At 37.4% G+C, this 14367-nt stretch overlaps 1 protein-coding gene across 3 annotated transcripts in view; it reads left to right on the top strand.

The window, feature by feature from the left end:
* UNC5C (unc-5 netrin receptor C) overlaps nt 1-14367 on the top strand; it is a 425750-nt gene that overhangs the window by 329630 nt on the left and 81753 nt on the right. For all 3 annotated transcript variants that reach the window (XM_066386368.1, XM_066386367.1, XM_066386365.1), the window contains exons 5-7: nt 4720-4900; nt 8168-8335; nt 10544-10708. In XM_066386368.1, coding sequence (XP_066242465.1) covers nt 4720-4900; nt 8168-8335; nt 10544-10708 — 514 coding nt within the window. The remainder of the gene's footprint in view (nt 1-4719; nt 4901-8167; nt 8336-10543; nt 10709-14367) is intronic.

The following is a 14367-nucleotide window of genomic DNA, read 5'->3' as shown; positions in this document are numbered from 1 at the left end:
ATGATTCAGTGAAGAGGGGAAATGAATGATTTAAGAGAGAGAGAAGAGAATTGCTGGTGCTCGCCCTTGAATAAGAGGGGAAAAAAAGCAATGGGATGCCAAGTACAAATGAGAGTTGACAGGAGCACGCAGAACTGACTCAGTAACAAGAGAGGGCACAGAACAGAGGTGGGTAGGCAGATAGCGGGAGTTTCGGAAGATGCTGTGGTCAGTTTTGTCAGCAATGCCGAAACTTGGTCATCAGCTGAAAGTGAGGATAGAGGAGGAGGCAGTGTCTGAGTTGAGAGGAGAAAGTGTGAAATAGCTGTCTAGGAATGTGGGACAGTGAACAGACAATAGAAATATACTATGATTTCTTTTTTGGAAGAATTAAAGACCCAGTTGAGTTCTATTATCATAAATTTAAGATGAGCCCATCACTATTTTTCACTTCAAGGATATAATGTAAGGGATTGTAGATAGTGTTAGACAACTAGAAATTACACTTGGTAGAAAGGAATAGGAAACATTGAGAGGGCGAGAGATAAAGTTGGTAAGTTTAAAAGCTTGTAGGTTGTGGTGTGGATTTGTTAAAATAGGGGTTCTAGAGAGACTAAGAAGGAAAGACAGAAAACGATGGAAACAGAGGATGACTGACACTGAGTTGAAGGAGGGTTTGCAATTAGTGGTTAAGACAAGAAGTAGTCCAGTGCTGCTCAAACGTCAATGTGCATGTCAATCCCCTGGTGTTATTATGATACACATTTTGATTCAGTAAGTCTGAGGGCGTGGGGAACAAACCCTGAGAGTCTTCATTCCTGTCAAACTCCTAGGTAATATAAATGCTGTAGGTTCAAGGATCTCATTTGAAAGGCAATGGTCTAGTGTGGTAACCACACAGCACCATGGGAAGTTTAAAAAATACTGATGCTCGGCCAGTCTTGACCAGTGAGTCAGAGTTTCTCTGGGTTGGATTAAGAGTTGATATATGATAAATGTTCTGCAAATTATCCTGCAGTGAAGCCAGGATTGAAAACTTCTGTCTTAGCCCTGGCCGGTTGGCTCAGCGGTAGAGCGTCGGCCTAGCGTGCGGAGGACCCGGGTTCGATTTCTGGCCAGGGCACACAGGAGAAGCGCCCATTTGCTTCTCCACCCCTCCGCCGCGCTTTCCTCTCTGTCTCTCTCTTCCCCTCCCGCAGCTGAGGCTCCATTGGAGCAAAGATGGCCCGGGCGCTGGGGATGGCTCTGTGGCCTCTGCCTCAGGCGCTAGAGTGGCTCTGGTCGCAACATGGCGACGCCCAGGATGGGCAGAGCACCGCCCCCTGGTGGGCAGAGCATCGCCCCATGGTGGGCGTGCCGGGTGGATCCCGGTCGGGCGCATGCGGGAGTCTGTCTGACTGTCTCTCCCTGTTTCCAGCTTCAGAAAAATGAAAAAGAAAAAAAAAAAAAAAAAAAAAAAAAAAAAAAAACTTCTGTCTTAGAATATGTGACTATGAATATAAGATCATTGCAGGAGGGAGAGTTATGGAACTGAGAGGCAGAGATGTTAAAAATGCCATCCTTTGGTTATTAAGATCATTAAGAATTATTACAGAAATTGTGCTGGATAAAATGACTGTGAATCCAGAGGTTTGTAGATGATTACAAAAAAATATAGAAGAAGTAGATGAAAAATCTGATGGCATGAGATTTAAAGCAAACGCGTTTGGACAGAATGATCTGGCCTAGATGAGGCAGAACCAAGAAGATACTCCTGAAACCTCGGGTGCAGTGGTGTCTTGGATTTGGGAAATGCCCTCATTTGAGAGGATTCCAGAAGAAACAGTAGCATCCTGAAGAGCTAGGTTTTTAGTTAAGGGAAAGGGAAGAAAATTATCTAAAAACATATGGAAATTTTGGAGGATTTTATGACTGTGTTCCAAAAGCCGGATGGAAAGGTTTCGAGAATCTTGGAGGGTGGGGATAGAGATGTGTAGAGCCAGACAGGGATTCTAGTACTAGAACAGGAGGGAGCAATGACCTGCAGTTCAGACAAGAGCTTCTGGTGGTGACTAGTGATGGTCTCAAAGCAGGGCGTTGTGCGTGCCTGGGAGTGCCGAGATGCGGAGAACTGCGAAGAAGGATCTTACTAGAAGCTGGAGAACTTCCGGGCTCCCCTCCTCATTTCTACAAATATTTTCTAGCAGTAAAAACCTTTCATTTCTTCAAACAAAGGCATACAAATTAACCTAATGTGGAAAGCAGATCAAATATGAGCTTGTATGATTAAAGCCAGAGTTCAAGGAGGAGGGTTGTACCGCTACAGGGCTCGGGGGTCCTCCCCAGCACTTCTGGGACTCAAAAGGGGTCTTGGACTTCAGGTGATAATCACAACTCCCAGGTTGGTGAGAAATATCCAAGGAAAATGCAGCCATGCATATGAAAGTAAAGGCCATATACCCAATAATGATGTGAGCCTTTTTAAATCTTTTGTCAACTGTCCCAATTGCTCTCCTTTCTCCATGTAATAAACTCTTCAAATAAACAAGTGGCTCTCAATGTTCCTTGAGACTCTTGATTATTACATTTATGAATCAGGACAACACTTCTGTTGTTAACTGATACTACACGCATAGAAGAAACCACAAACCACAGTTTTGAACAGCTGAGACCTAGGGAAGGTTCTCCAGAAACAAACCTAGAGGCAAAGGTTTGACAGCACAAGTTTTTTCTGGAAGCACCCCCAGTAGAGCCCGGGAGGCGGGTGGAGTAAGCAGGGGAGAAAAGAGGAACCCAGAAAGAATGTGACTTCAGGCAAAGTCTCAAGGAAGTAGTTTCAACCTGATCCCTGATGGGGAACTGGGGAGTAACCTTCAGGTTCTGACTGGGATTGGCCAGTTTCTTAAAGCTCTTTTCCACCCCCTGTGAGATAGTGTGGAGAGCAACATAGGAGGGGAAGCTGGGAACCCATAGGCACTTCCAGGCAGAGCCCCAGTGCCTGACAGCAGTCCTTCAGAAAACAGTAGAAGGCATAGGTCCTTGAAAGAAAAGCACAAAGTGCACAGACACACACACACACACACACACACATACAAGTAGAAGGGATCCAAGACCTGCTCAGGGAAACCCAGCAGTGCCTTCTGCAAGAGGAAAGCGTTCTTTAGAATGGCATAGATAACCTAGGTAAAGATTAGCTTCAAAAAATATTAATGTCAGCTTTCAGTTACTGTCAAGTCAATTTCTGACAGTATGAATTTTGCTCCCTTCCCCTTGCACGCCTAGCAGAATCACGTTACCACACACACAGGGTCATATTTTGAGAAAATCCAGGCCAAGTGAGTATGAGTATCTAATCAAATATATCCAAGCATGGCCCCGACTGAATGTGCAGTCTGTGTTTGAAAACAAAATGCGTGTTTTAGAACTCCATTGTTTTACATGGATTCCGTTCCGTTCTCATTTCCATTAGTGTAAATGCCCAGTATGGTTATTTATTTCAAAATGTATATTACTACAAATGGTAGCTCTTATCTACTTTCTCATACATTTTTTATTTAGGATTGTTGCTGGCTTTTGTTTTTCTCTTTAAATTGTGGCCTCTCTTCTATGGATTACAGGAACATTGTTTTAAAGTCCCTGTGTTAGATTTAATTTAGACATGTGCAACATCAAACCCCCTGACAGATTTAAAGATTAATTTCCAGACCGCTTGTGGTGCTAGAGAAGCTGCTTCAGATTTTGAAAATGGCAACACTGTTGACTTCCTCCCATTAAAGGTTACTTGCATTCCCATCCACTGTTAATGCAAAAGGAAAGTTTAAATGTGGTAAATATCAGTACTGTTTCACTTTATGGAAAAACCTGTGCATAAGGGGTGAGGGGGGGGAGGGAAAAAGTGATTTTACAGGACAAGAAATAATTTACCTTTCACAGGACAGCTCATACAGATACATCTCCCTCTTTTCATTCTGTAGTGATAACATTGCTGCTGCTAAATGGATATTAATTGCATAGAAAAAAAGTAGTTTAATTGTTTTAGACAGTCATGTCTGCAGTTAGATTCCTCAGAAGCAATCCATGAGCCAAAGAACTGAGGCTAGTGATATACAAAAGGAGAGACAAGCATGACTTACATGCTGTTTAGATTCTATTGAGAGGTGGTAGAATGGTAGAAAACTCTTTTTCCCCTCAACTTTTTTGGCTTAGATGCATCTCCAGGTATGTGTTTACAGCATTTTAAACAAAGTGCATTTTCAGGGAAATTTAATCCATACATTTCAGAAAAGCTACATGTAAATCATACGACTGTTATTTTATTAGAGCTACATGTGTAAAATGTCTCCCGAGCTTTTTAAATAGTTCTTACGCTCTTCCGAAAAGCTGCAGGTAGGTTGCCAAGAGTAAACAAATTAAATAGTAAAAGGTTTGAGTTCAGTTTGAAATGCTTAGCTTGTTATTTTTGATTGGGTTCTGAACTTGGCAGCGGCACATTCCCTGTTCCTGCCTGCAGGGCAAAGTGAAAACAATTTGAACTGTATTTCCCAGTGGGTTCATTGACATTTGAGAATACCGTAGTACGTACAACATCAGCAAGTTTGGCAGGTGAGTGATACTTCACATGACCTCAGAAAGTTACTTCCTCCCAGTTTGCAGAAGTTCACAGCATGGAGCAGTTGTACAGATTGCAAAGCCCAAGTTAGGACAGAGAGCCATCAGGGGATACATACTGGGAAATTATCTACTTCTCCTGTGCATCTTTAGGTGGAATGGTTGAAAAATGAAGACGTAATTGATCCTGTTGAAGATCGGAACTTTTATATCACTATTGATCACAACCTCATCATCAAGCAGGCCCGTCTCTCAGATACTGCAAACTATACTTGTGTTGCCAAAAACATTGTTGCCAAGCGGAAAAGCACAACAGCAACTGTCATTGTCTATGGTGAGTGAGCTTTTGGGGTCTCAATCTACTTCACATCAAAAGTACATCTCATTTTCATTTTAAAACATCAAAAACAAGAGGCCCCTTTCTAATCCTCATTGCTGCTCTCTTCCAGCTTCCCATGTGCCCAGAGGGGTTTAGATGCTTCCCTCATGCTCATAGAATATCTAGCCTTGGCGATTCCCAGCCTTTTTCAGGCAATTTTTAGGAAAGTGAAGGAAATCTACCTAAGTGAGAGCTGATCCCCCAAGTCCTTCCCTCTCCCTGCCATGGCCTGCTGAGATCTGGAGTGAATTTGGAGAAAAGATGTTTAAAGCAGCATAGTGCTACTTCTGTGAACCTTGGTACAATGCAATGATTGCAGAACCTCAGGTAAACTGGAGCTGACATGTTCCCTAAACACATCAAAGCAACTTTAACTTCCAGGAACTTGCTTTACACACTCCATTGGGGTATTCCAAGTGAAGACACCACTTCCATTGCCAAGTAACACTACACCTAACCAAGTGCCAAGGTTCAACATAATGACTTCTTTAAGAATCTTCCTTGACACTCTCTGGTCCTTCCTAATCTATCTCTTTTCTAAGCCTATTATTTCCCCAGAAGTGGAAAACAGTTTCCCACCCAATTCTGCTGTGGCATATATGCTTTATCTCCCTGTATGGCTTAAAACTCAGTGGTTTTCTAGTCATTTCATGAGTAGTTTCATCTCCCCGGCTAATCTTTAAGCTCGTTTATGGACCAAGAGCCAACTCTGTATATTTATGTATTTCTCATAGTTTAGACATACAGTAGGCCTTCCTATTCTTGATGAGTTATTGTCTCAGAGGAAATTGAACAACCCTGGGAAGTTATGCCACCTTCTGAATGATATAGATACCACTTAGAACATAAGAAAGTTTTTCATTGTTGCTTCAGTGGTAAATGACACTCCAGGGGCCTTAGCATCTGGATGGCTCCGTAGCAGTGACAGCCATTGGCGAGCACTGGGCTCAAGGTACTTCTAGTGATAGTACTATTTGGAAAGTTGTGTCCTCATGCTGGAGGGAATTTTAAGAACAGAAACCACTTTTTGTCTTTTTCTAAGCTAAGTGACTTAGTTAACAGCATTGAAAAGGCAAAAGAGAAACGGGCCATATCACAGCACATACCAATAATAAATAACGAATGAAGGCATACTATGTGTGTTATATAGATGTTTAATACACATGCAAATCTCTTTCTATGTATCACATACTCTCAATATCTAATCATTACAATCAATAATCACAAGTACTCAATAATTACAAGCCAACAAATTGTCTTTAGGAAGGATCAAACATAAGTCACAAGCATTTTGAGTTCAAAACAGCATTGGACTAAGGGTCTTGTGTTCTAGGACTAGTTCTACCATTAACTAACATTAACCAAGCTGATCAAAAGCCTTGTCACCTTCTCTCTAAAATGAGGGAATAAGCCTAGAATCTTCAGACTTTATTTTATAAAAGTTTATGATTTTCATTTCCTATTAAAATCCTAACAGAGCAATATATGTATATATAATCTAAAATATCAGCTTGCCAGTATACTAGTAAGAAATTTATACTAATAATTCCACAACATTTGGATCTTTGTCAAGTTGTTTGAGAGGTAGAGATGCTTTTTGAAACACTAATTGAGACTCTACGTATCAACCATCTGTTTGTCCTTTTTATGGCCTCATAATATAAATTGTCTGAGGCTCACCAGAAGTCCACAGAAAACATATATACATCCATCATCATTTCATTTTTGAGTCACTTATATATATATTTTTTTGTTCATGTCATTTTTAGTACAAATATATGTCAATTACAGAAACTTTGGGAAACACAGAAATGGACAAAGAAGAAAATACCTATAACCTTGTCATTTTGTCATCCAGAGACAGTTTTTAAAAAGGTGATACACACACAAACACACACACACACACACACACACACACTACTGACTTCTTCTATGCATAGATAAGACTTTAAAATAAGGAATTTAATACCTATTATTTAAAATATAATACTGAAATATTCATCTATAACTAAATAGACTTCTACAACATCATTTCTAATGGCTAAGAGTCAATCACATGAAGATACATGGTTTCCTTATCATTTTCCTATTGTTGAACATTATAGTTGTTTTAGTTAATGTCTATACATAAAAAATAACTCTGCTATAAAAAATACTCTTGTCTGAGTTCGTATATATAACACATGCATGATTATTTCCTAATTACATAGCTTTCTAGAAAAGATTTGGGACATATTATGTGCACATATAAGGTTAGTGTTACTTGAATAGCTAACACTTGACTTTCAAGAGACGTGTGTGTGTGTGTATGTGTGTGTGTGTGTGTGTGTGTGTGTGTGTGTGTGTGTGTGTGTGTATATATATATATATATATATATATATACTTGTAGTGTCCTGTCCTAACTACTAGCAAATAATTTTTGTTAAAAGTTCCTTAATTACAAAATTCATACACTCACATTTTTGAGTAACTAAAATATATCAGAGTATTTTCTAGAGTGGATCTCAGAGGTAAATAATGAACATAATGTTAGCATGTAGGTTTTATAACCTCATCTATAGTGACTTCTCCATCAAACACTGTAATTAGCCTTTCTACACACAAAAAAGGTGTTCATTTCAATTACATCAACTAATTGCCAATTTAATCAAATAGCTACTTAATTAGTAAAAAAAAAAATCCAGCAATATAAGACTTTATTATTTAACCAGTTTCAGTGGTTAGTTAATAAAACTGGCTAAAAATCTTTAAATGGTTGTAAAGCTTACATATGCTAAAGAAAAAATAATCAATTATCTGTTATTAAGTAAAGACAGAATGATTTTATTCAGTTCCCATGTTTCAGATCGACTTAGGGATGTAAACCATTATTACTTGAGATAAGCTGTCAAAAGCAATTTTTGGAGCTTGACTAGGTAAAGGGATATATTTTGTTTTAAAAGTAACACTGGACAAAGAACAGAGAACACAAGTCTATTTACTTTTCTGAGTAGGTGAATAAATATTGGTAATTCATTTTATTTATCTATGATCTTAGATTCTTTAGTTCTGCAATAAAACTGAATAAAATGATGTCCTAAGTCTCTTCTAACTTTGAATTTTAGATATTTTTGTATAGTCACTTGGGAAATAACTTTTTGTTTATGTGTTTTGTGTAGTTTGTGTGTCTGTGTGTGCATACAAGTACCTTTAATCACGTTTTATTATTTACCTCCTTCCAGTCAATGGTGGCTGGTCCACCTGGACAGAGTGGTCTGTGTGTAACAGCCGCTGTGGACGAGGGTATCAGAAACGTACCAGGACCTGCACCAACCCAGCACCACTCAATGGCGGTGCCTTCTGTGAAGGGCAGAGCGTGCAGAAAATTGCGTGCACCACACTATGCCCAGGTAAATAAACCAGTACTCTCATTCCAGATGTCTTCTTCTACTCTAGAAGTATCTTTTAAAGGATATACACAAAGCCTTGTCCTTGACCTGAGTGTGTGATAAACATTATCTAAATCCATTATATCATTCAATCCTTTTATTGTAGGGAAATCAAATATTTTCTTCCAAAAGAGTACTTAACTTTATTACTTAGACATACAAAATAATACAAAACAGGTGATTAAACACTTAGAAACATAATCCCCTTCTATTACTAAACAAAACTGCTACAGCCAAGATTACAGGTTCTGTAAATCAAGATATCAAGAGATTTGAGCAGCATTAAAAACCACACTTTTTAGAAACAACAACCCTTGATCTCCAGAAAGCCATGGAAATTCATTGGTACTGCAATTCAGAAAATATTTTAGACATAAATATTTGACATTTGGTGTCAGTTTCTGGGCAAGGGCAAATAAAATTTTTGGAATGAATTAAAAGGAAGTCTCGGCTTTGTGACACATGAGCTAATAGATTTTAAAAATACAATGCAGTCAGCGCTCTATTACCTGTACATGTTGGTCACTTATTTTTTGAGTTATTTGCACTGGTACTTAAGCCAAGATTGCATCCCTCTGCCTCTGAACATCTTTCTATGCAATTTTATATTGTTACCTACCCTTATCCCTAGGTAAATTGAACTTAATATTCACCAAAACCAAAACTCACTAAGATGCTTAATCAACAAATTGAAATTTTTAGCTAAGATTATTTTGAAATAATCCATAAATTAAGTGCACTTCTTTGACATAGATATCATATGGTTAATTTTGTTATTTAGATATACAGTTTTTTATTTCCCCGAATTTTGCCTGATTTTAGTTTGGTTTATGATTGATAGAAACTTTCTCAGAGACAGATTGAAGAAATTAATTAAAAAGAAAAACATAATCTATATTTCATATTCCTGTGTTGATTTCCAAATATCAAAACTATACACTGAAACGTTTGAGAGCTTTTTCATGGAACAAATTTTGACAGTTAGGTTTACAATTTCAGTATTTTATCTTGTAAACTCTTCTGTATTTTATCTAGATTTGGACTCCCACAAATAAAAACGCACTGAGCATTTTGAGTTGAAATAGAAATGTGTGTGTTGTGTGTGTGTGTTTGTGTGTGTAATTTAGAATGGTCTAGGCTAGGTCAAAGCAAATGCCTTTTCTCCAGATAGCTGAGAGCTGCTTATTTGGAGGCAGCTCTTTATGATTAAAGCATTAATGCTTTTATTACTTTTTATGTTCATGTTTATATCTCTATACATGTTATGCATATTTTTAAACAATAATTTGAATATGATATCATATAGTAAACTATTAAAATTAATATAATTTCTATCAATATGCATGAATAAGATGCTATATATATTAGGTATTCAATTAATTATATTTAATATTGTTTACAATGAATTCTAGGTAATCATAGTTATGTATTTCAGAAAAAAATTTAACTCATTAAATTTTTATCCTATTTATGTAAGCACCCTTAAAGAATATATTTTAAAATATGACCTTAGTAAAACTTACTATATATTTTTTAACTTAGAAATTAAAGTTGTTTTCAGAATCAATTAACCCAGTTAAAATAGATAAAATAAAAAGAGTATATAGGACACTATATAAGACACACATAGTTGATAGATGATAGATAAATAGATGGATATAGATATAGATAATAAATGATAAATGGATGGATGGATGGATGGATGGATGGATTTCGTCCTCACTCTATCAACCTTCTCTCCTTCCTCCTATATAGGTTTACTTGCACTGCCCACATGACACCATACATGAAGGAATTTTGGGTCCAAAAAGAAGCCCTCTACTTTTCAGTACAAAATCCAGAAGTTTTCCCTTTGATAGAGAATGGGAAACCACCACAACTTTTTTTTTATATAGGTGTTGGTGACAACTTTGGTTTCTCTTTGTCCCGTTAAGCTGGCCTTGCTTGGTCAGTGAGGAAACAGCTGCATCGCTCCTAAGGCGAGTTCACAGAGCCCAGCAGACATACGCAGAATGTGTTTTGCTTCCAGCAGCCGAAATGAACGTAATACACCTTGGAGGGGCATCTTCCTCACCTCTTTGTTCTGTTTTTAAACTTGAGCTTAGCTTCCCTGTACCCTCAAGAAGCTCCTTCTCCCTTTCACCTGACGCTGGTTGTTTTCTGTGGCAGTGGATGGCAGGTGGACTTCCTGGAGCAAGTGGTCTACTTGTGGGACCGAGTGCACACACTGGCGCAGGCGGGAGTGCACAGCACCCGCCCCCAAGAACGGAGGCAAGGACTGTGATGGTCTGGTCTTGCAATCCAAGAACTGCACTGACGGGCTTTGCATGCAGAGTAAGTCTATTTGAGCAAACAAAACACACTGGAGAGACCTGAGATAAAAGCATTTGGAATCTTTTGCAGGAAGTATTAAAAATTCAATATTATTTGAACAACAAAAAAATGCAATAATTCCTCAATATCCCAGCACTCTTCCCAAATTGAAAAAGGTAAACTCCCAGGAACCAAAAGTAATAACTGTGTCCAGGTAACAAATGTCAGATACAGTACTGCTTTCCCATGAGCAAAGTGTTTCTAGTCATCTCCATAGAGGGGCTGGCACTCTCTCCAGATCATGGAACCATACTCAGGTTTATTAGAGCGCACAAAAGGGTACCCTAAACTCCTCCTCATAGAGTTTCAAAAAATAATCTATTTATTCCTAATTCATGGCTGTTACTGAATTAAAGACCATGACATATATAATAGGTATAAGAACAGGAAACATTTCTGCAGGTAGATTTTCCAATGTAGAACTATTTAATGGAACATCGGCACAGCTCCTCAAAAATGCTGGGTTTTGTTAGAAATTATGTTTATTTAAATGAAACAATGTTAATAAAATGTAAAAATTTTAAATGGGTGCAGAAGATGGCTCAGGAATATTATGGATGCTTTAAGCTAAATATTTCCTATTTTTTATGACTTTGTTCTTTAGGTTTTCTTATGAAATGGCTGTTTGATTTCCATACCTACAAAGTATTACCCTTTTTTTAAAGACCCCTTAGATGTACAAAATTCACCATCTCTTTCATTAACATGAATTAAAGTACTAAGAATTGTTCTAAAATCATACCTATGCAGATAAATAGATCAAACAAGTTACTATCTTTGTATCTTAATTCATGGCAGCCAAATGTTGATATTTATTATAACATCAAAAATTGCTTGCAGAATTCAAGCAAGCAAATATATTTGTGTAGAAGCTTTTTTGAATAAAACATTTTATTTTCACCATATTGACGAAATTCTATTTCCCTTCCAGAGTCTATACATTACAGGACCTTTAAATGGAAACCTTACTTAAGACAAATAAGTAATTATGTTGCTGACATTGAATAAAAATCCAATAAGATTTCTATTTTTCTGTCCACAGTAGGTTACCTGCTTTGAAAATGGGCTTCTGCTGACCAAAAACCCGTAGCTACTGGTTATGGTTGGGGGATAGTTACTGTGCATCTATTAAGTTTGTACCTGAAACGCAAGACTGATAAGACTACAACTGTTGGCCTGACCAGGTGGTGGTACAGTAGATAGAGCATCAGACTGGGATGCAGAGGACCCAGGTTTGAAACACCAAGGTCACCAGCTTGAGTGCGGGCTTACTAACTTGAGCATAGAGTCGCTGGTTTGAGCATGGGATCATAGACATAACCCCAAGGTCACTGGCTTGAGCAAGGGGTCACTCGCTCTGCTGTAGCCCCTTGGTCAAGGTACATATGAGAAAGCAATCAATGAACAACTAAGAAGCTGCAACGAAGAATTGATGCTTCTCACCTCTCTCCCTTCCTGTCTGTCCCTCTCTCTGTTCTTTCTCTGTCTCTGTCACACACATACACACAAAGAATACAGTTGTTTTACTCAACATTTTCCCAAAGACACAGGGTTTGTTCCTCTAGGCATGATCTTGAGTGAGAACTAAAATAAAAACATATGTCGCGTAAGTTATATTTTTAACATTTTTATGATTTAGTATTCTTTCTTTAATGTTTAACAAATTGATTCATGTGATCGAGAAACAGCAAAATTTAAAGTTTCTCTCTCTTTCTCTCTTTTTCTCTCTTTCTTCCCTTTACTCCTTTCTTCCATCCCTGTCTTCCTGTCTCAATGTTATTTCAACTTTGGATGATTTAATGCTTACTGCTTTTATTGGGCATATTTAAAATTTCCCAAAGCAACCTATCTAAGAAGGAAATCAAAGCCACAAGATGGAACACTGAGTCTTTTATTAGTTACTCAAAATGACACATTCTAATTATGACATCTGTCAGCTACAAACATGAAATATTCAAATTAAGATTTTCATGACACAGCATTTCCTTAACATCTAGCTTATTTCTTATAGACTTAATAGGATTTTCCTTATGATTGAAAATTTGTCAATAATGATGCCATGAAGTGTGTGCTTAAATAGGAAAGGGAATGATGCTACAGGAGGGCTTTTTTGTTGCTTTTTTTTGTTTATTTATTTTTTATTAAGTCTCTTGGACTTAAACATGTGAGTTTAAATTAGTTAAAAAGCTATTTTCTTTTACAATTTTGATTTGCTATAGTAACAGCCCCTATTAAGTCAATAAACTTTCATCTGTCCTCTATATCTACTCTAGTGCAACAAGTAATTGTAGTCTATTTTACTGGTTTCTTTCCTGATAAAAACCACAGAGCTATTGCTGTACTGTGTAATTATAATATTTTATAATGAAAGCTGTAGTTTTTATTTACCAGTAAACTGAGTATTTCTGGCATAACATTGTTGCCAAGCCTTGAAAAGAAATAAAATTGCCTTTTTAGCCTTTATTTTGGAAAACAAAAGGCTTTCTAATAGTGAAAATGCTAACCTTGCAAGAGGGATGAGTCTATATAAATAAAAGAAGAATGGGTGTAGAAAAGACAGGCAGAAAGTTGCAACTGACAGTTTAAAAATTATCATTTAATGTTTATTGACTTTAGGGTAATTAGTGTCTTCAATGCGTTAATAAATAGTTCTTTATCAGTACTGCAATATTATCTCAGAATAAAGGTAGCCTACTCACTATTGACCTAGGTGTGCAATATAACCTCTGAATGCACTTCATATTGTTTACAAATGGTTCTGATATAAATGTAAGCATGCTGCTAAGTAGCATAAATTCAGAATTCATAATGGACATCAGTAGAATTCAGAGTTAGCTACATAATGTATGTAGTATAGTATATTTTAAAAGCCAAATTGGTACTTAAAATAAATACAATGGGAAATATATAGAAAATATCACTACAATGCTTATTCACTAATTTTTCAAAACAATTTTATTCAAACACATTTCTTCCCTAACTACCTTTGTCATTACAAAATTACAAACACCTTTGTCTCAAATATGTAAAATATTGTGCAACAAGTAATTGTAGTCTATATTATTGGTTTAAAACCTAAAGAACAAATACACACATGGAGAGTGTGCACGCACATATGTGTGTGTGTGTGTGTGTGAAGGAGGGAGGAAGGGAGGAAGCTGGAGAGAGAGAGAGAGAGAGAGAGAGAGAGAGAGAGAGAATGAATCAAGTTTAAGAGTTCAAGTGAAATGCAGGGAATTTCTCAAGTGCCAGAAATGAAGTAGGAACATGAATGGAAAGAGGAAGAGAGACAGGGAGGGAGGGAGGGAAGGAGGGGGATAGAGAGAGAGAGAGAGAGAGAGAGAATTAATTAAGTTCAAGAGTTCAAGTGAAATGCAGGGAATTTCTCAAGTGCCAGAAATGAAGTAGGAACATGAATGGAAAGAGGAAGAGAGACAGGGAGGGAGGGAGGGAAGGAGGGGGATAGAGAGAGAGAGAGAGAGAATTAATTAAGTTCAAGAGTTCAAGTGAAATGCAGGGAATTTCTCAAGTGCCAGAAATGAAGTAGGAACTTGAACCTAGAGAGGTAACTGTTTGAGTGGACCTCAGAATAACCAAGAGAGGCCTTGAACATGGATGTA

This window comes from Saccopteryx leptura, chromosome 5 (assembly GCF_036850995.1).
Source record: "Saccopteryx leptura isolate mSacLep1 chromosome 5, mSacLep1_pri_phased_curated, whole genome shotgun sequence".
Taxonomy (NCBI): domain Eukaryota; kingdom Metazoa; phylum Chordata; class Mammalia; order Chiroptera; family Emballonuridae; genus Saccopteryx; species Saccopteryx leptura.
The sequence above is the reverse complement of the archived record's forward strand: the minus strand, read 5'-3'. Positions and strand labels throughout refer to the sequence as shown.